Source organism: Myotis daubentonii, chromosome 9 (genome assembly GCF_963259705.1).
Source record: "Myotis daubentonii chromosome 9, mMyoDau2.1, whole genome shotgun sequence".
Classification (NCBI taxonomy): domain Eukaryota; kingdom Metazoa; phylum Chordata; class Mammalia; order Chiroptera; family Vespertilionidae; genus Myotis; species Myotis daubentonii.
The window spans coordinates 71,362,142-71,380,955 of NC_081848.1; the positions used below are offsets into that span (position 1 = coordinate 71,362,142).

The window sequence follows — 18,814 nt, forward strand, 5'->3', positions numbered from 1 at the left end:
TCCCTCTTCCACTCTCTCTAAAAATCAATGGGAAAATATCCTCTGGTGAGGATTAAAAAAAATAAAGAGAGAAAGCAATCACATCTAGTTAGAAAAGATGTAGGAAGACTCCATGCTGACATATTTGCTGGTCCTGGAGGACATTTAGGATTTTGATAAGTAGAGAGGTCAATAGGACATTACAGGCAGAGGAAAAAGTCATGAATAAAGGCACTGATGTTATAAAGAGGGAGAAGCAAATAAACTGATGATCAAAAATAGACCCAGAGTCATAGAAGCATAAACAGATCTGTTGAACCTCAGAGGAGGGTGGGTGGGAAGAGATCAACCAATGAACTTGTATGCATATATGCATAACCCACGGACACAGACAATGTGGTGGTGAGGGGCCTGGGGGGGCTGGGGGAGGATGGGAGTGGGCTAGGAGAGGTTAATGGGGGGAAAGGAGGACCTATGTAATACTTTCAACAATAAAGATTTTTTAAAAATAAAAATAAATAAAAAATCAGAAGGTTAAAAAAAGGAGGAGGAGGAGGTAGGAGGAAAAGGAGAAGCAATTGGAAAGAACAAGTCTGGGTAATCCAGTGTGGTTTTAAAATAGTATGCTACATTCCTAGGGGTGGAAACCATGCAAGTAATTGGAGGTGAGAAAGTATAGGAGCTGTGATATCAGAAGCTACCAAAAAGCTAAAGAAGCTGAGGGTGACTGCAGAGAAGGAAAGAAAATATGAGCCAGGACCTAAAGTCTCCTGAGAAGGTAGTAAAGTGTCCTAGTAGTTGGAGGTTAAAAGAGGAGAGGCTATTATATGACTCACTTGGAAGGTACAAGACAAAGCAAAGATCGCACTGACAGTCAGGAAATGTGAAGGAGTGCTCTCAAAGAAAGTGGCATCATGAGAGTGCAAAGAGCACAGGATTTTTAATCAAACCACACTGACTTTGAATCCTGGCTGATACTTTTTAGCTATGTGACTTTGGGAACATCATTCCATCTCTTTGAGACTCAGTTTCCTCATCTCTACAATGGGGGATATTAATGACAGTTTCCCAGACACTCACTATGCTAGAGCTAGAAATAATATATGTAAGTAACCCAACACAGTCTCTGGCACATTGAAGGCATTTAAGAAAAGACAGGGAGGAAAAAGAAAAAGAAAGAAAAAGAAAAAGAGAAAGAGAAAGAGAAAGAGAAAGAGAAAGAGAAAGAGAAAGAGAAAGAGAAAGAGAAAGAAAGAGAAAGAGAAAGAGAAAGAGGAAGAGGAAGAGGAAGAAAGAGGAAGAGAAAGAGGAAGAGGAAGAGAAAAGAAGAGAAGAGAAGAGAAAGGAAAAGAACAGAAAAGAGAAAAGAAAAGAAAAGAAAAGAAAAGAAAAGAAAAGAAAAGAAAAGAAAGAAAAGAAAAGGAAGAGGGAGGGGGGGAAGGAAAGGGAAGGGAGGGGAAGGGAGGGGAGGAGAGGGGAGAGGAGGGGAGGATCCTAAACCAAATAGCATTGTTGACAGAAAGGAAATGCTGATTTCACCAACATTCTCTTAAAAGAAGAACAAGGAAAGCTTTTCCAAACAGGAGTGGCGGGCCCTGGCTTGGTTGGAGCATTGTCCCCATACACCACGGTTGGGGGTTTGGTCCCAGATCAGGGTACATACCAATGAATAGCAACCAACGGGTGCATAAATAAGTAGAACAACAAATCAGTGTTCCTCTCTCTCTAAAAAAAAAATTTTTTCAATAAATTAAAATTAACAAATATGTAAATAATAAACAAACAAACAGGGGTGTCGGCACTAAGAAGGGTCCTCAGCACCTGGCCCTAAGGGCAATCACAAGCTCATTTGGGCTCTGAATGGGAGACAGGGTGGGTGGCTTTTTGCACTCATAGAGTGGAGAGCCCAGCCTTGGTCAGTTTGTCTCAACAGCAGCCTCCATTCAGGGTCCAGCCCCACACCACCGCCTCCCCCCCGCCTCCCCCCCCAGTCACGGGTAGGTCACTCTGGTTGGGGATCATCAGTGAAGGTGGATCCTTCCTAGGAAGGAGGAGGAGGAAGAGCATCCCAGAGTCAGAGAAGCCCCTCCTGACTCCCACCATGGGGTCCTGTTCACCTGGTCACAAACAGGCTGTCCTGGGCCCCAGGCCCCAGGTCCCAGGTCTACAGGTTCTAAGTGTGTGGAGAACAATTTGAACGTGTAGAATGCAGACCTTTCTCCTTATAGTTTGGAAATTATCACTCTTTTTTATTTGGGGGGTGTACTCTCTCTTATATGTGTCATTCCTTTGAGTTGTTTCCCTGGCAACAAAAGAGGAAGAATGAAAAGGCTGCTAAAAAGAAGGTACAGGCTGTTTGTTTTCTTTTCATGACCACAGGGGGCTGGGGGCAGTCACGACTCCTCCATTCTATAAATTACTCACACAGAGGCCTCTAGTTTCTCCCAGTTTTGTTTAATAGAGAGGGAAGGGGATGGACCAGGTCTCCACTGGCACTGAGCGAGGCAAGAACAGTTCTTCTTCAGGGGCAGGGCTATCTTCCTGGCCAACGGCTCAGCCACGACCAGTCTTGGAATCCCTGAACACCTCAGGATGGCAGCACTGGCCACAAGGCAATGACCAGCTCAGATGTGCTGGCCCCTTGGCTCCTGGGCCCGAGAGGAAGGGGGGTCTTCTGCCACCGGGAGTGTGCCCGTGAGCACCTTCCGGATCCTCTGCATCCCTGGGAAGGGGTAGTGAGGGCCCCGTCAGCACTGATGGCTGGGTGGGCGGGGAGGAATAGCTGAGGCTGCTGGGTCACACGCGGGGCCAGAAGGAGGCAGGAAGGATAGAGTTAGGAGGGGGGCTGCAAGGGCAGGCCGCTCACCCAGGCGAAGCCGGTGGGCCTTGTCCGAGAAGACCAGGCGGAACCAGCCGGGCTCCTTACACTCGAAGGCCTTGCCGAAGGACAGCAGCACCTTCTTGTCCAAAAAGCGACGCCACAGCAGCCTTTCCTCCTCAAAGGTGGCCTTGGGCAGGTACTGGGAGGGGGGAGGGGCTCGGGATGTGGAGGAGACCTCCCCGCTCCTCACCTGCTGGAGGGAGGCTTAAGTCCCCTCCCCACCTGCACTACCTTCCTCAGGTCGACCCAGATGAAGAAGCCTGCGCCCCGGCTCAGGAAGGGGATCCCCAGGGCCCTGAGCTCTCCGGAGACATAGGCGTGAGCAGCCTTGAGCCGGGCATGGTTCTCGGGCAGGTACACCTGGTTGATCCAGTCTGTTTGGGTGAAAGAGAAGCCAAAAGGTAACTCCCCCATCAACCCTCCACTCTGTCCCCTGAGGCTAAAATGCTGAAAAGAAGAGGTCACCAGCAGCCAAGACTGGGTGAACGCCTCCTCTAACTGGTTGATTAGGGGAGATGGGAATCTTCAGTTTTGGGGGTAAAGCACTTTAAATCAGGACACTTGGCCCCGACAATGCCAGGCCCCGCTGACAGAGTCCTTCAAGATACAGACCCTACTCAAAGGGTGAACCCCACTGAGTGATGCCTCCCAGTCACACCAGCTGAGGTTCAACTCCAGCATGGCCTCTGACAAGGTGTGGGCAAGTTCCCCTCCCTGATCCTCATAATGACCACCCACATGGACAGGATACTGAGCAGTTCCCTCACCCCAAAGGACACCCCCGTGCTACCTTTATAGTCCCATCATCCCCTTCCCCACAAACACTGCTCTGTTCTCTGTCACTTTTCCAGGATGTCATAGCAGTGGAGTCACACAGTCGTGTCATCTTTCGAGACTGGCTTCTTATGCTCAGTCTACTGCCTTTGAGATTGAGCCGCACTGTCATGGGTCTTATGGCAGAGTAACGCCCTGCCGTGTGGACGGCCACTGTGTGCTCCTCCACTATCCCGCGGAAGGCATTGGGGTTGTCTCCAGTTTGGGAGATGATGAAGAAAGCAGCTATGAACATTCACGCAGAGCTTCTGCGTGACCATGAGGGGAAATACCTAGGAATGGGATTGCGGGGCCATTTGGTATTGAACTTTAAAAGCAACTGCCAATTGGTTTCCCAAGTGGCCGCACCATCTTACATTCCCCCCAGCACTGCAGGAGCATTCCAGCTGTGTCCTCACCAACAGTGATGCTGCCACTATTTTTAAAATTTTAGCTATTAAAGCAGGTGTGCAGTATCTGGTCCTCATTTTCCTCATCTATAAAATAGTGGGGAAAATACAGGAATACCTGCCTCCTAGGATTCTGGGAGAGACAACGGAGATGATGGATTGAGAACATCTAGTTGGCTCAATACCTGGGGGCACTTACAGGTCCCTTTACCACCTAAACTCACTATCTGAGCCTGGGAACAGAACAGACCCCCGTAGAGACAGAGAGAGACTTCCATTATAACATTTTTCCATAGTTGCTTCTGCTTTTTTCTAAGTGCTCACAGCTAATAATAATGAGTTTACATTGACCAAGTGTCTAGTACAGTGATGGCGAATCTTTTGAGCTCAGCGTGTCAGCATTTTGAAAAACCCTAACTGAACTCTGGTGCTGTGTCACATACAGAAATTTTTTGGTATTTGCAACCATAGTAAAACAAAGACTTATATTTTTTATGTTTATTTTATATATTTAAATGCCATTTAACAAAGAAAAATCAACCAAAAAAATGAGTTCGCGTGTCACCTCTGACACACGTGTCATAGGTTCGCAATCACTGGTCTAGTATACGCCAGCTACTATTCTAACTGAATGAAAAATCACTTTAGCCCTACAAGATGGGTACCATTATGATCCCCGTTTTACAGATGAGGAAACTGAGGCTCAGGAGGTGAAGGACTGTGCCTCCCAGCCAGGAAGTGACTGAGTAGGGTATGAACCCAGCCTGGGCCCCCAGCCGGTACTCTCAACCACCACCCTAAATCCTTCTCATGCACGAAGCATCCATGATCCCTGGGCAGTCCCAGACCTACTACAACCCTCCCTCCCTTCTCAGGTGGCCAGGCCCAGGTAGTCACCACGGTCCTGGAGCAGCTGTGCCACCTGGTGCTGGACCAAGCCACTGAGGCCATGGTAGCGGCAGAGGGAAGCCACTGCAGTGGCCACGTCCCGATTCTCAGTGTACAGCGTGCCAAAGCGGAGCCCGGACATCCCGAAGTCCTGCAGGAGAAAGACACCCTAGGCCAGCGGTTCTCAACCTGTGGGTCGCGACCCCTTTGGCGGTCGAACGACCCTTTCACAGGGGTCGCCTAAGACCATCCTGCATATCAGATATTTACATTACGATTCATAACAGTAGCAACATGACAGTTATGAAGTAGCAACGAAAATAATTTTATGGTTGGGTCACAACATGAGGAACTGTATTTAAAGGGCCAGAAGGTGGAGAACCGCTGCCCTAGGCGGTAGCCGGCCCCCCAGAGAAAGCCGGTTCGACCCACCTCTCCGCCTTCCCACCTCCCTGACACCCCAAGGCCAGCCAGGGACCCACCTTGCTGGTGGCCCACATCACATGGGTCCTCTGAGGGTCAGGCAGCCTGCAGAGAGCACAGTGTGGGGATGGAGGCAACACAGACCCGCCCGTGGGACCTCACGTGTGCGGTTGAACACAGAAGGAGATGGGTGGATGAATCTGGTTCTGGGTCCAGCCCTGGTTTCGTCTCTTGAGTCACCAACTCCCACGCATCCTTTAGAGTGGGGGTCAGCAAACTACAGCCTGCAGGCCACCTCCGGCCTGCTGCCTGTTTTCACAAATAGGTTTATTGGGAAAAGAGCCGCACTCTTTCATGGATGTACCGTCTACGCTGCTTTGGCGCCTTAATGGCAGAGTTGAATGAGTAACCACGTGGCCTGTAAAGCCTGAAATAGCCATTTGATCTCAAAGTGCTTGCCAACAACTAATCTAGGGCATAGCTCAAGCGTCACTTCCTCAAACAGACCTCCTCTGACCACCTCCCAGTAGACCTGGCCAAGGGGGTAGCCCGGGCGATCCTCCCAGGATTGCCAGGCTTCTCCATTTTAGTACTTAATCAAATGACTAGCCGTGAATTTAGCTGCTGAAATGTTGTTTTCTGGCTAGAAATAAAAGTTCTACGTAGAAAGGGCCCATGTCTCTCTTGCTCGCTGTTGCATCCCCAGCGCCTCGCTTTTCCCGTGTCTCACTTTCCTAATCCATACCTGAGGCCCATGCTCCGTGCACGTGGGAGAGCTGTGGGAGAACGGGCTGAGAGAAGGGACGTTGCAAGGTCTGAACAGAGACCAGAAACTTAGATTCTCTGAACGGCAGATTTACAGACTTTACAGGTGATCTGGTCCAAGTGTTTCCAAAGGTATTTTGGCCACAAATTCTGGGCTTAAACTAAATTTAATGAAAAAGTCCAAATACCCAGAAGTGCATGGCATATGCAAGGGCCTCCAGAGTATTCGCTGAATGAATGAATGAATGGATGGATGGATGGATGGATCTGGAGCTACTTTGCTGATGAAGGAAACAGCAAAGGCCAGTTTTCCACCACCCAGCCCTCCCTTAGGACTCCTAAGGCCCCCCCTTGGAGCTCTCAGAAACCCCACAGAACAATTTGAAAACCACCGATCTGGCCCAGTCCTCCCCTGTTCTCATTAGGGCTCTGAGGACAATGAGACCAGCTGGATGGAGAAGGAATCACCAGGGGCAGGCCATGCCCTGGGGCTGAGCCACAGAGGGGCCAGGGCAGGGGGCGGGATGGGGGACATGGGGAGAGCAGAGTCAGCTCTGACATGGCAGCCTCACCTTTCCAGGCTCAGGACACTGCGGTAACCAAGGGACTCCTCGAACACGGACAGCATGTAGACCTCATCCACCACCACGTGTAGCTCATGCCTGGGGCCGGAGGTGGGGGGAGAGGTAAAGGAGAAAGAGCTTGGTTTATGGATTCAATGCATCCCCCAGGGCGGGGTGGCAGTGACCCAGAAATCCAGAGGGGCGGATCCAGCCCAGGGTTCCCAAACTAATTTCATCCAGGAACACCCTGCTGTTGACTATATTTTTCAAACACACAGGAAGCCACATACACAAAGCAGATGACAGGGGGCTTCTGAAGCCCTGTGGGGCAGAGGCGGAGCCCTCGGGCACCCCCACGGAGGAAGGGCACACTTAAGTGCAAGACAGTTAAATACAAGCAGACCTAGATTCAGACTGACTCCCCCACCCCCATAGACTCAGTAAACAGGGTAATAACAGTATCTGTACCTAACAGGGTTGCTGGGAGGACTGGGTGAGATGGGTACGGGAAGTGCCTAGCAGGGTGTCTGGCCCAAGAGTCTGTAGTAAATGATAGTTGTTACAAAGCAGGAGAGAAAGAACTAGCATCCCACTACCCGCCACCTCCCACCCGCTGCCAGGAAAGCCAAAGCAGGTGGGAGCCACGGCGGAGAAAAGGGTTTGTAAAGGACCTGCCCCAAAGCCTTCGCCAGGACCCTCATCTGCCAGATGCTTTGTAGGGTGCGTGTGGGGTGCCTCACCTCTTGGCAAACTCCAGGTACTCCCGCAGCTCTCCCGGGGAGTAGATGTCACCCAGAGGGTTCTGGGGGTTGATGAGGATGAGGCCTTTGACCTTCACACCCTGAAACCGCCAGGGGGCAGGACACCGTCAGCTCCTCCCGAAGGCCAGAGCCACAGGGACCTCCGGGGCGGGGCTGGTGGCTGGGCAGGCCCCCAGGGAAATGTGATGGGACCGTGTTCACCACCCAACAGGAAGCCAACGAGGGCAGGGAACTACATCTGCGGCATCGGGTCCGCTATGAAAGAAAATATGCAGAGAACACAGTCTAGAGCAGTGGCTCTCAACCTTCTGGCCCTTTAAATACAGTTCCTCATGTTGTGACCCAACCATGAAATTACTTTCGTTGCTACTTCATAACTGTCATGTTGCTACTGTTATGAATCGTGATGTAAATATCTGATATGCAGGATGGTCGTAAGCGACCCCTGTGAAAGGGTCGTTCGACCACCAAAGGGGCTGTGACCCACAGGTTGAGAACCACTGGCCTAGAGGGAAATATGCCCACACGGCCAGCAGGGGGTGCCTTTGTTGGTAGAATGATGGGAGGGGGTTGCACTTTTAAAATTCCCTCAGTGGGCACGGACAGCTTTCACTACTACAGTAGAAAAGGATAAGTTGACAGATAGTTGAAAAGTGGACTGAAAAGGAACCGCTGGAGGATCCCTGCTCTCTGCCTCTCTCCAGGAGGCCTCAGATCCCCCCCAGACGGAGGACCACCTCCTCAAACGGCCAGGGAGGCTGCTGAGCTTCCGACTGACCTGCTGAACCGGAATCAGGCGACGTGGGGTAATATTTTTAATCAAGTTCCCTGGTTGATGATTTGTGCACTGAGGTCTCAGTCTTCCTCTGGGGCGGGGGTGAGGAACTTTTTACTGACAAGGGCCATTTGGATATTGATAACATCATTCGCAGGCCACACAAAATTATCAACTTAAATATTAGCCTGCTGTATTTGGTCAAACATTTCATTAACTCACCCCTAATGCCTTAGCAGGGCCAGACCAAATGATTTCACGGGCCTGCCTTTCCTCACCCCTGCTCTACGGGGAAGACTCTCCATGGGCAGGCTCCTGCTTGGCCCCCAGAATGGTTCCGTGCCCACCCCCATCTCATCACGGAGTGCCACCCCTACTCGGAGTAGACCAGCCACAGGAAGCTCAGACCCACCCACTCCGAGCCTTGGTTTGATTTGACTCCAGACCTCAGCATTAGCTCCTTGCAGGGCCACCTCCAGCTTCTCCACTGTGAGCTGGAAGGGGCGTGTGTCCAGCCCAGTGACCTGGAAAAAGATCCACAGCCAAACTCAGTGACCCCCTCCTCAAACCCATGAACTCCGGGGGCCTCTCCTGCCCGTCACCTCCAGCCTCCTTAGAATAGTCTCCGGAAAAGTGCAGGTGGGGTCACTCCCCTCTCACTGCCACCCGCCCCCACCCCACTGCCACATCCGGGACATCCTCATCACTACTAGGTTTCAGGGAGAGGCCCAAAGGTCCTCAGATTGGGGTCTAAGGACTTCCATGTTGAGGTCTGCTCTGCCCCATCCTCACCCCCCACCTTGGTGTGGTCCCCTGGGATTGCCCTTGGCCTCTACATCAATCCCAGGGATCTCAGAGCTGGGAGAACGGGGGGGCCCCGGGGAACCCAGGCACTGGCCATGGGCAACAGAAGCCTCTACTCCCCTTTCAGCCATAGCTCCTGAGCCCTCAGCAAGGACTTTCTCCCATGTCCACCCTCAGATTCAGATGCAGGAAAGCCTTGGCCTGCAGGAACCCCGACCTGGGGTTCCAGGAACTCTTACCTCACTGTCCAGATAGACACAGACCAGTCGGACGTTGCCATAGAGATAGACGTGCTGTGTGATGGCTCCATAGTAAGGGGCAGGGATCAGGAAAGCCTCTGGGGGCAGGAGTGGGCCAGGGCTCATCACCCTCTGGCTGGAGCTCATGGACCCCCAGTCCATTCACCCCAGCCTCTCTAAGCCTGCAATGATCTTGGAGAACATTTGAGGCAAGCTCCCTCTCTCAACTCCCAAAACTCTTTCTAGAGCTGGGCTCCACTGAGATCAGTTCCTCATCTAAAAATCAGGAGCTAATATGTATTGAGCACTTACTATGTGCTGGGAAGTGTGCTAAACATTTATTTGCATTGCATCTCATTAGATCCTCATAGTCATTTTGTGAAGTAAGTACTACTGTCCCCCTAACTTAACCAATGAGGAAACTAAAGCTTAGAGGATCCCACTGAGGCACTCAGCATGGGGGGGGGGGGGTGTCACTCTTAGGAGACTTGGACCCAGGAGTCGACGCTGCAGGGTGATGATCTGGGCTCAGCAAGTGGAAAAACCTGACGACATATAGAACTGCCCAGAGATATCATATGCTGCTTCAGGAGGACGGGCTCTCCACCCGTGGGGGCATTCACACAAAGGCTGAGAGCATTTGGGGAGGGATGTCACTCAGAGACTCCAGCTGTGGGTGGGGGTTGATGAGATGACTGTAAGCTCTACTCTAATGGACAGCTAAAGGCATTGCTCCACTTCTGAAGAAAACACAGAGGTGAAGCTACTCTCCCTTTCCAAACTTCCACTAGCCCAGTCCACTCTGCTCACCGCTAAAAAGGGCAGCCTTTGTCCTATGCATTCCTTTCCCCAGCCACAAGGGATTGGACCAGAGCTAGACAAATGACCCGAGGCAGCCAATCCACTGGCTGGCCAGAAACCCACCACATCTTCTCCCTCAGGACTTAGCTCTGAGAAGCACAGACACCTGTGAGGACGTGAACTTGAATGGAAAGGCCACGTGGAGTGGCAGCTGGACCAGCACAACTGGGCCAAACAAGACCCAGGAAGGTCCAGAGAAAGGCCTGCATTAAAAGGGGCGGAGGAGACTACATATCCCAGTGAGAGATAGTGTTCCACTGACCCGATTCGCGATTGTCCTAGAATGGGCAGGAAATGTTAGTAATGTTATCATTATTGATTATGACAGCATGGGTGGGCCTCAGTTCCTGGCAACCAATAACTCCTGACCATGGCTACAGTCCATGTGTTCTCAGTATGACTAGGTAGCTCATGCCAAGCGACTTATTTCAGCCCCCTGTAGGCTAGTAGTCTATTACGGCCAAAAGCATTCTGATGCAGCCCTCGAGGACAGGCAGCGGGACACTGCAGGCACAGGGCAGCTCCCAGTGCGAAGCAGGCCATAGTCCACTTACCCCCGACCTCACACAGCACCGTGGCCAGAGCAGAGAAAAGAGAGGCACAGCCGTTCAGGACAACCACCTGGGGGTGACACATCCATGGGACAAAAGTGAGTCTATTTTAGGAGGGATCCAGGACCTGCAGCCTCTGTCCCTGCACGGCGCAGCGGGAGAGCCAGGTTGCAACTCGGTGCCTTTCAGGACTCTGAAGGCCTCTGCTGACTAATGGCCCAGTTCATTCCTGTGGCTTATTTGTGGGGACACTGCTCTAAGTCAACTGAGCAAGGAAGAGGGAGCTGCCCACTCGGAGTCTTGTCCAAAGGTGTGGAGGCAAAGAGGGACCACAGTGTTAGGGGCAGAAATAGAATAGTGGGGACTAGATATAATTATAAGAAATATTAATCCTGCTCTGATAACTGTGATTGTTCCGTTCTGACTAGAGAGAGCACCTTCTACCCTGGCTGAGAGCTGTATGCCCCAGGACATGGGAGTTAACCTATATGATTCTACCCTGTCTCTGCTTAATTGGCTCAAGTAGTGACAGGCAGCCGGGACCCATTGGTTGTCGGTTTCAACAGGACAAAGTGGGGCAGAAAGCATACCCAAACTCTAAGGGAGGGGCGGAGCGAGGTGTTCTTAATTCCTCTTGGAAATAAATCAAAACAAAGTGAAAGGCAATCCCACCGCCCACCCCCCAACCCTTATCCCTGGCCAGCCAAAAGCTGGGGGAGGGACAGAAGAGCAGGAAAGAGGGGAGGAGGAGGGCTACTCACATTCTCCGGTTTAAGGGGTGCAGGGCTCCTGCAGTAGAAAGACAGGAACCTGGCCACTTCCTCCCGGAGGCTGCAGGTAAGACAGACAGAGGGGCAGTGCTTGTCAAAGGGCCTTCAACCCACAGTCCATCCCAAAGCTCCTCTGGTGAATCTTCAGGCAACGGCCATTACCCAGCAATGTTTCCCACAAGAGAATGTGATCAGTAAATATCTCCACCCACCTCTCCCCTTCCACCCCAACACTATCCACAGGCATCGAAACTCATTCTCTGTAGTTCTAGGACACCCAACCCCACCGAATCAGCACATCTCAGGGACATCATAAGTAACACTCTATGTAGATCTGGGTAATAATAATAATAATATTGTTATAAAAATGACTATTATCATAGTTATTATTGCTAATATTTATTGAGCATTTACCTTACGCAGGTGTTATTTGGAGAATTTTATTAATTAAATTTTGCAACAACCTTATGATGTAACTATTATTATCATTATTCTCATTTTATAGACAAAGAAACTGAGATTTGAAAAAATTAGGTCACTTGGCAGAGTCCACACTCAAGGCCAGAGGTCTGGGCCCACCATCCTAATTACTGTCAGAACATGTGCTTTGGAATCACTCTTGGAATCAAGTCCTGCTAAATCACTATGCCCAGGACAGCATCTGGCCCCTAGTAAGTGCTCAATAAGTACAAACTCTTACTAGTATCATTACTATCTCCCACCCTACTCCCCTTCAACTGATTCTGGCTCCTCTAAAGCTACTGAGAAAGTGGGGTTAGGGACCCCTCATATGAAGGCCCTCCCCATGCCTCAGAGTCAGAGAAACCAAGCTAGGGAGCTCCTGAGCTGGGGTGGGACTGGCAGGAGGCACCAGGCCCCTGCAAATGCTCTAGGAGACCCCATGATCACCCGCCAGGTCTCCGGGACTAAGTAGCCCTCTGCCTAAGGCAGGCTTTCTCCACCTGCCACTATTGACATTTGGGGCCAGATGATTCTTTGTTCTGGGGACTATCCTGGGCATTGTAGGAGGTTTAGCAACAACCCTTGCCTCTACCCAATAGCCAGTAGCACTCACTTCCCAGTTATGACAACCACAAATGTCTGCAGACATTGCCATGTGTCCCCTGGGGAGCAAAACTGCCCTGGGATGGAGAGCCACTGGCCTCTGCAACTACTTACAACAGATGTCCCCTCCAGTCAGGGTACTGCAACAGAGACGGCTTCACCTGCAGCATGTCACTCTGACTCAGCTGGGGACAGAGAGGGAAGAGCAGGGCCAAGGGTCACACGTGCTCACAGTAAGGCCGGTCGGCACTACCACCTCCATCACACAGCACCAGGCCTCTCAAGCCAAGGGCTTGGTCTCCTCATCAAAGAAACTGTGAGAGGGGCTCACGGGGCCAGCATTCTCAGGCCCAATGTGCTAATGAGGAAACAGAGGCTAAAAAAGTCAGGTGCCTCAGCCAAGTCACGGAGCTAGCAAGTGTCAGAGCTGAGAATCTTAGAATGTTTGCCTTCCAGTTGAGAGCTCTTTATTCAACACTGACACCTGAAAAAACCCAGAGGGGTGGGTTTGCAGAGGCCATGATGGGAGTCCGTGCTACCCAGCTCCTCCCTGGGGTGAAAGAAGAAGTCCTGGAATTGGGTCTTGATGCCAACTTCTGGAGGGAGTCAGGCCACTGTCGTCCTGCAGGCTCAGTTCAACCTCACACTTTGGAAAATGTGGTCATTTCTAGACCATCCCGACCCTGACCAGGTGCTGGGGTAGTGACACCCAGGGCATCACACACACACAATGTCAAGGAAAGGCCGGGCCCGTGGGCAGTGGGACAAGAAGAAAGGCAGGCAGCCACTCGTATACGACTCGAGCCTTCCCCTTTCTCCTTCGTCCCTTAGAGCTGCACTGCCCAATATGGAAGTTGCTAGACACATGTGGCTATTGAGTACTTGGCATGGGGCTAGTCTGAATTGAGAAAAACTGGATATTGAAGACTTGATCTGAAAAAAGTACGTAAAATGCCTCATTGATTATGTGTTGAAATGGTCATATTTTAAATATATTAGGATAAATAAAGTAAATTATTAAAATGAATTTTACCCGTTTCTTTTCACTTACTTAATAGAAAGTTTAAAATTATATATGTGGCTCAAATTTTATTTCTTTGGATGGTGCTGAGCAACCTTGGCGTGTGGGGAGCTGGCTTTAGGTAGAGCATGCCTTTCAAGCCCACTGCCTGCACTACACCCCTCTCCCCTTGGGAATGTGAATTTGTCACCTTTGGACACATGTCCCTTTGAGTTAAGCATCACTCTTTCTACAATGCCAAGTCTGACTGCTAGGCCTTGGGAGACATTTAACAGGCATTTCCAGTGGTTTGCTAGAGATGGCTGGCACCAGCTCAAGCTGTGTTAATAGACAGCCATTTCAAAAATTAAATTATACAAATTATATAAGTGAATTACATTAAAAACAAAGGTAGTAAATACGCAAACGATATTGTTCTTGATTATGCTACTACATTTTACTACCTTCTGTGCTCTTGAGGTTATTTCTATCTGTGTGTCTAGAAGAGAAAATACTATACAGGGTGGGACAAAAGAAGATTTACAGTTATTCATATGGAAAATAATACGAAAATTAATAATTAATAATACAAGAATAAACCCTTGTTTTGTGTACTCACAACTGTAAACCTACTTTTGCTCCATCCTGTATTTGAGTGCCACTGCACTTCTTCCCAATTTTGTGTGCAATAGTGTCATATCAGCAGCTAGAAACCGGTCCTGGTGGGAGTATTGACACTATGGGAATTGGCAAAAGCTACAAATCAGCACCACCCCCAACCCCAGAGCCAGCTGATCATTACTAACGACACCCCCCTCCCCACACTGAGTGTTTTCCCTGAGAGCAGGGACCCAGCCAACAGGAGGATCTGTGTGAGGGGCAGGACGTGAAGAGAAAAAGAAGCAGTATCAAAGTAGGCAAAGTGACTCGCCCAAGACCACACAGAAAGTTGTCCCTGAGGCAGATCTAGAATCTGGACTCCTGACGCCCGGCCAAGGCCACTGAGGTAAGCAGCAGGCTCCGGTGGGAGAAGCATCTAGGGAGTCCAAGAGGAACCAGGCCTTCAGAGCTGGTGATGCCGCCCAGATGTGCACCGGGACTCACCCGACTGGACAGAAGGTCAAAACAGAGCTTGTTCTCACTGGTGCCCAAGTTGATGATGCCCTGGAGAGGAGAGGCACAGAGGGAGGGTGAACATGGCAGAGGGAGGCCAATGGAAGGTCAAGGAAGCAGCACAGCGGAGCTCTCTGCAATCCCACCCTTCCAACCACCCGTTTGACTTGATTTAATATATAGAACTGTTTACTATCTGCCCCCCCCCCGCCCCCAGACTATAAACTCCATGAAGGCAGAAACTTTATTTTTGTTCACTGCTATGCCCTCAGCATCTAGGACAGTGCCCAGTATCTGAAAGATGCTCAACAAATAAAGATTATTAAAGGTTATTTGTGACAGCTCTGCAAGTATTACTGGGAATAACTTATAACAACCAGAACAAATAACATTCATAATAACAGCAGCTACCATTTCCTGAATGCTCCATGTGGAAACACTGTGCTAACTTTGCACACCTGATCTCATTTCATTGGGACTCTTCTATAGAACAGGTATCATTATCTCATTTTAGAGATGAACTAAAGCTCAAAGAGGTTAAGTAATTAGCTCAAGAATACACACCCCATAGTGACACAGCTGTGGCCCAAACCCTAGTTCTGCCCCAGCTCTCAAGGCGAATAGTTGACGGTCTGTGGGTCAGAATCCACATTAGAGCAGTCCATGGTTCTCAAATTCCTCCCTCACAAATCAAGCTCCCCTTAATTACAACTGGGTCATTTTCTTCATATATTGATTTATTGATTGATTTCAGAGAGGAAGAGAGAGATTGAAATATCAATGATAAGAGAGAATCATTGATCGGCTGCCTCCTGCACGCCCCACAATGGGGATCGAGCCCACAACCTGGGCATATGGCCCAACTAGGAATCAACTGTGACCTCCTGGGTCATGGGTCGACGCTCAACCACTGAGCCATGCCGGCTGGGCCTAACTGGGCCATTTTCTAACCCAGATAATAAAGTGGGGCTTTTTACACCCTTCTTCAGAGTACTGGTGAAATATATTGTTTGTGCTCCCCAATTCTTGCAGAATTTTAAATAAAACACATCTCCCCAATCTGTTGGGGGGTTTTGTAGGTGTAAACGGTACTGCAGTTATGGTTTTTCTAATCCTTATCTTTTAGAGAAATGTAAATTTTACAGATAAAATGAGACTGCTGGTATTTGATGAAAAATAATCTGAGGGTGGAATAGGTGAGTATATATAGATGAAACAAAATTGGCAATAAATGGATAATTGTTGAAGCTGTGTGATGGATATTTAGGGGTTCGTTATGCTGTTCTCTCTATGTGTTCTATGCTGCATCAGAAGCCCTCTTGGAGGTCAGAGGACCATAAGTCTAACCTGGCAAGAGCAAGCTAGATGCTGCCCTGTGGGTCAAGATAGGGTATCCCCGCCCTGCAGTCCAGTGGGAAGGAGGGCTCACTCACATTGGGGTTCTTGTCCTCATCATACTCATCCATGTGGTAGGTCCTGTAGCCCTCCTCAGCCGAGTCCCAGAACCATTTACTGATTCTTCCCCTGGAGGACAGGTGGGAGCCGTCAGAGAACGGGGTGGTGGGATCACCCACGCCATAGTGCTCTGGCAGCTTGTGGTCTGGCTTTCTGGAGCGTTCTCTTTCCAAGCCATCCCCATAGTTAGTGTCCAGGCCCAGACAGGTGGTAGGTGCCCTGGACTCCTTCTTAGGGAGGGTAGCCATCTGCAAAGAGACAAAAGCACTCGATGCCTCACCAAGGACTTTCCACGGGAACAAGCCTCAAAGTGAACTGGGAGTCACGGGGCCTCCTCCTCTCTCTCCCTGCCTCTCCTTTGATTTTATATACTAACCGCATCCTGTGTCCCTGACTAGTTGCAACCATGTGTGCAATTACTTCGAGTACATTCTGCAAAGTGTATCTTCCGTGCCCGGGGGTCTGCCCATGCCACTTTTATACAACTTTACTACATAGCTGCTTTAATTTGTTTTACTTCTGTGGGTTTTTCATTCGGCAGCCTAAGGGGTCACCGTTGGACTTCCCCCATTTTTCAAAAAGCCAGGTGAATATACTCTGACGAAAAGCAGAAAACGCCTGGAGTCCAGGGGTGGGGCCTGGGGGTAGGATGTCTCTGATGTAAACAGGGGTGAAGGGTGGGATGGGAGTTTGCTGGTCTGAAGCCGCCCTTGGGTGGGGCCTGAGGGGCTGCTCGTGGGACCTTTGCAAGTGCAGGCACCTGGCAGAGCTCCAGGGTCCCCCTTCCCTCTGGGTTGTGGGAGGCGAGGGCCGGGGTTGGTGGTCTCACCCTGCGAGCAGGAGCGGACGCCAGCTCCTCCTCTTTCAGGGCAGTTTCCCCGCCTGCCAAGTGGGTATAACCGCACCTACTTTGTGCGGTAGCAGTGCGGACAGAAGTATGGGAGTTAATGTAGATACAGGCTTAAATCCTGGCCCACAGTCAAACTTCAGTCCAACGTCACTCTTCGCTGATTTTCCCAGTCCTAACAGACAAGCCCCACGTGCCAAGTCATGGGGGACACACCAATGATGAGGGACCAGCCGGCAGCTCAGGGACTCTGGGGCTCCTGCTAAACTGTGCTCCCCGAAGTCTCCTCTGGGTTCCTCCCCGTTTGGCTGCGCTCCCCAGCGCTCACCCCACCCCACCCCCACCCCCACCCCCAGCCCAGGCCCGGGAGGGAGGCCGGGAGGGAGGCGGACACCCGCGCTGCGCGGAGCCCAGCGGGGCTCGGGCGTCCAGGCGGTGGCGAGTCCATAGCGCAGCCCACCCCCGCGCCCGGGCCTCGGACCCGCAGTGGGGCGGATGGAAAGGTGCCAGCGCCCTCGGCTCCGGGGTCCGGGAGGAGGAAGTGTGGCCGCGCACAGGCTTCCGGACGGAAGCACAGCCTTTCGCCGAGTCCGGGGGCCAGTCGCTAAGGGAGGGCTACCTGTGTGCGCGGCAGGATCCCACGGACCTGGCCGAGCTGGGGGAGCGACGGGCGCTCCGTGGACGCGGGTCAGCGTCGCTCCCTCCGCCCGCACAGCCCGGGCACCTGGGCTTCCGCAGGGACGTCCCCACCGGCCGGGGCTCGGGGCGGGGAGAGCGCAGATCGCCCCTCGCGACCGACCGATAGGGGGCGCACGCGCGCTCGCGCCGCAGGGGCTGGGGCTCCCGAGCCTCTGGGATCCTGGGCGCCGAAGGAGAAGGGAAGGGGCCCAGGGCCGGGCTCCAGACCTTGGCGAGGAAGGGGCGGGCCACCCGCCGCCCCCTGACTCTGGTCTCCTCCCCCTGGCCCTTTGGGGCGCCTCCCTTTGCCTCCTGGTTCAGCCCCCCAGTGTCCAGGCAACTGAAGCCTGCATGGCGCCAGGGAGAAGCGTTTCCGGAGTAAGGCGAGGGCAGCCTTAGAACAGCCTTCCCTACCAGCCTGTACGCTGGAGTTTGTAGTTGCTCCCTTGGATCTAGGCAACATTTGTTGGAGCCTGCCACCGACCCTGCATGTTCCGGGGCTTTGGCGGCGAGCTACGCCACCCAGGGCCCCCGGCTTGCCCAGAGGCTTGAGTAGAAAAGTCTCCTTTCCCGCGACAGGACAGCAGCAGGTTCCCTCCGTGCAAGCACAGCGGAAGACCTGGCGGCCTTCTGACCACTCCATTTGTCTTCACGTTGGCCTTGCCGCTAATTAGCATCGTGACCTCAAGCAGCTCTCGTGGCTTTTTCAGTCCTCCGTGTTTTGTTCTGTAAAATAAGCCGCTTCTCTCTGTTCGCCTCATAGCATTCCATTTAATCCAGACCAGTAGTCTTATTGAAGGGCTGTTTCGTGCCAGACCTCTGCCAGTGCTGGGATGGACTGCTGAGTGCGATGGAAGCATACAGCAGGGAGATTTAATCCTACCCCCACAAACACATGCTCTGGCCCCCACAGGAAGCCGACACACACACTCACCCTACACACTTAGGAAGCAATGATTGGGTACTGAAGGATAAGTCCTAGTTAGCTAGCTGGATGATGGGGCGTTAGAGCAGAAAAAACATTTTGATAGGGCCTTGAAGGTTAGGGTCAGTGTAGAACATTCATGAACAGTACAAATCCAGCACCTCTGGAACTGACAGGTGTGGCAGAAAGGCCAGAGATACAAGCAGGGGTGAAGACATGGTCTTACATAAACCATGGTAAGGACAGTG

The 18,814-nt window shown here is 51.4% G+C and overlaps 1 protein-coding gene across 2 annotated transcripts; it reads right to left on the bottom strand.

Annotated features, from left to right (window-relative positions):
• Positions 1-2,412: 2,412 nt before the first annotated feature.
• On the bottom strand, positions 2,413-17,803 carry ACCS (1-aminocyclopropane-1-carboxylate synthase homolog (inactive)). 2 transcript variants are annotated; one of them, XM_059709601.1, is made up of 15 exons: positions 17,610-17,803; positions 16,095-16,364; positions 14,653-14,712; positions 12,663-12,733; positions 11,475-11,544; positions 10,717-10,783; positions 9,302-9,399; positions 8,705-8,782; positions 7,463-7,563; positions 6,732-6,821; positions 5,454-5,499; positions 4,981-5,122; positions 3,092-3,234; positions 2,846-2,999; positions 2,413-2,701 (listed from the first exon to the last, which is right to left on the bottom strand). In XM_059709601.1, exons 2-15 carry the CDS (start codon positions 16,362-16,364, stop codon positions 2,604-2,606), a joined length of 1,488 nt encoding a protein of 495 aa, XP_059565584.1. In that variant the 5' UTR covers positions 17,610-17,803; the 3' UTR covers positions 2,413-2,603. The 2 variants fall into 2 exon arrangements, with proteins under 2 accessions (XP_059565584.1, XP_059565583.1); XM_059709600.1 differs by having other exon boundaries at positions 17,583-17,802.
• Positions 17,804-18,814: the final 1,011 nt, after the last annotated feature.

What these genes read in the sequence shown, in the direction of transcription:
- ACCS (XM_059709601.1), bottom strand. Translation starts at nt 16,364, where the DNA reads ATGGCTACCCTCCCTAAGAAGGAGTCCAGGGCACCTACCACCTGTCTG. An exon ending in GGTGCTGTGTGAGGTCGGGG is followed by an intron (nt 9,400 to 10,716) that starts GTAAGTGGACTA and finishes TCCTGCCCCCAG; the next exon opens with AGGCTTTCCTGATCCCTGCC. An exon ending in TGCAAGGAGCTAATGCTGAG is followed by an intron (nt 7,564 to 8,704) that starts GTCTGGAGTCAA and finishes TGGCGGTTTCAG; the next exon opens with GGTGTGAAGGTCAAAGGCCT.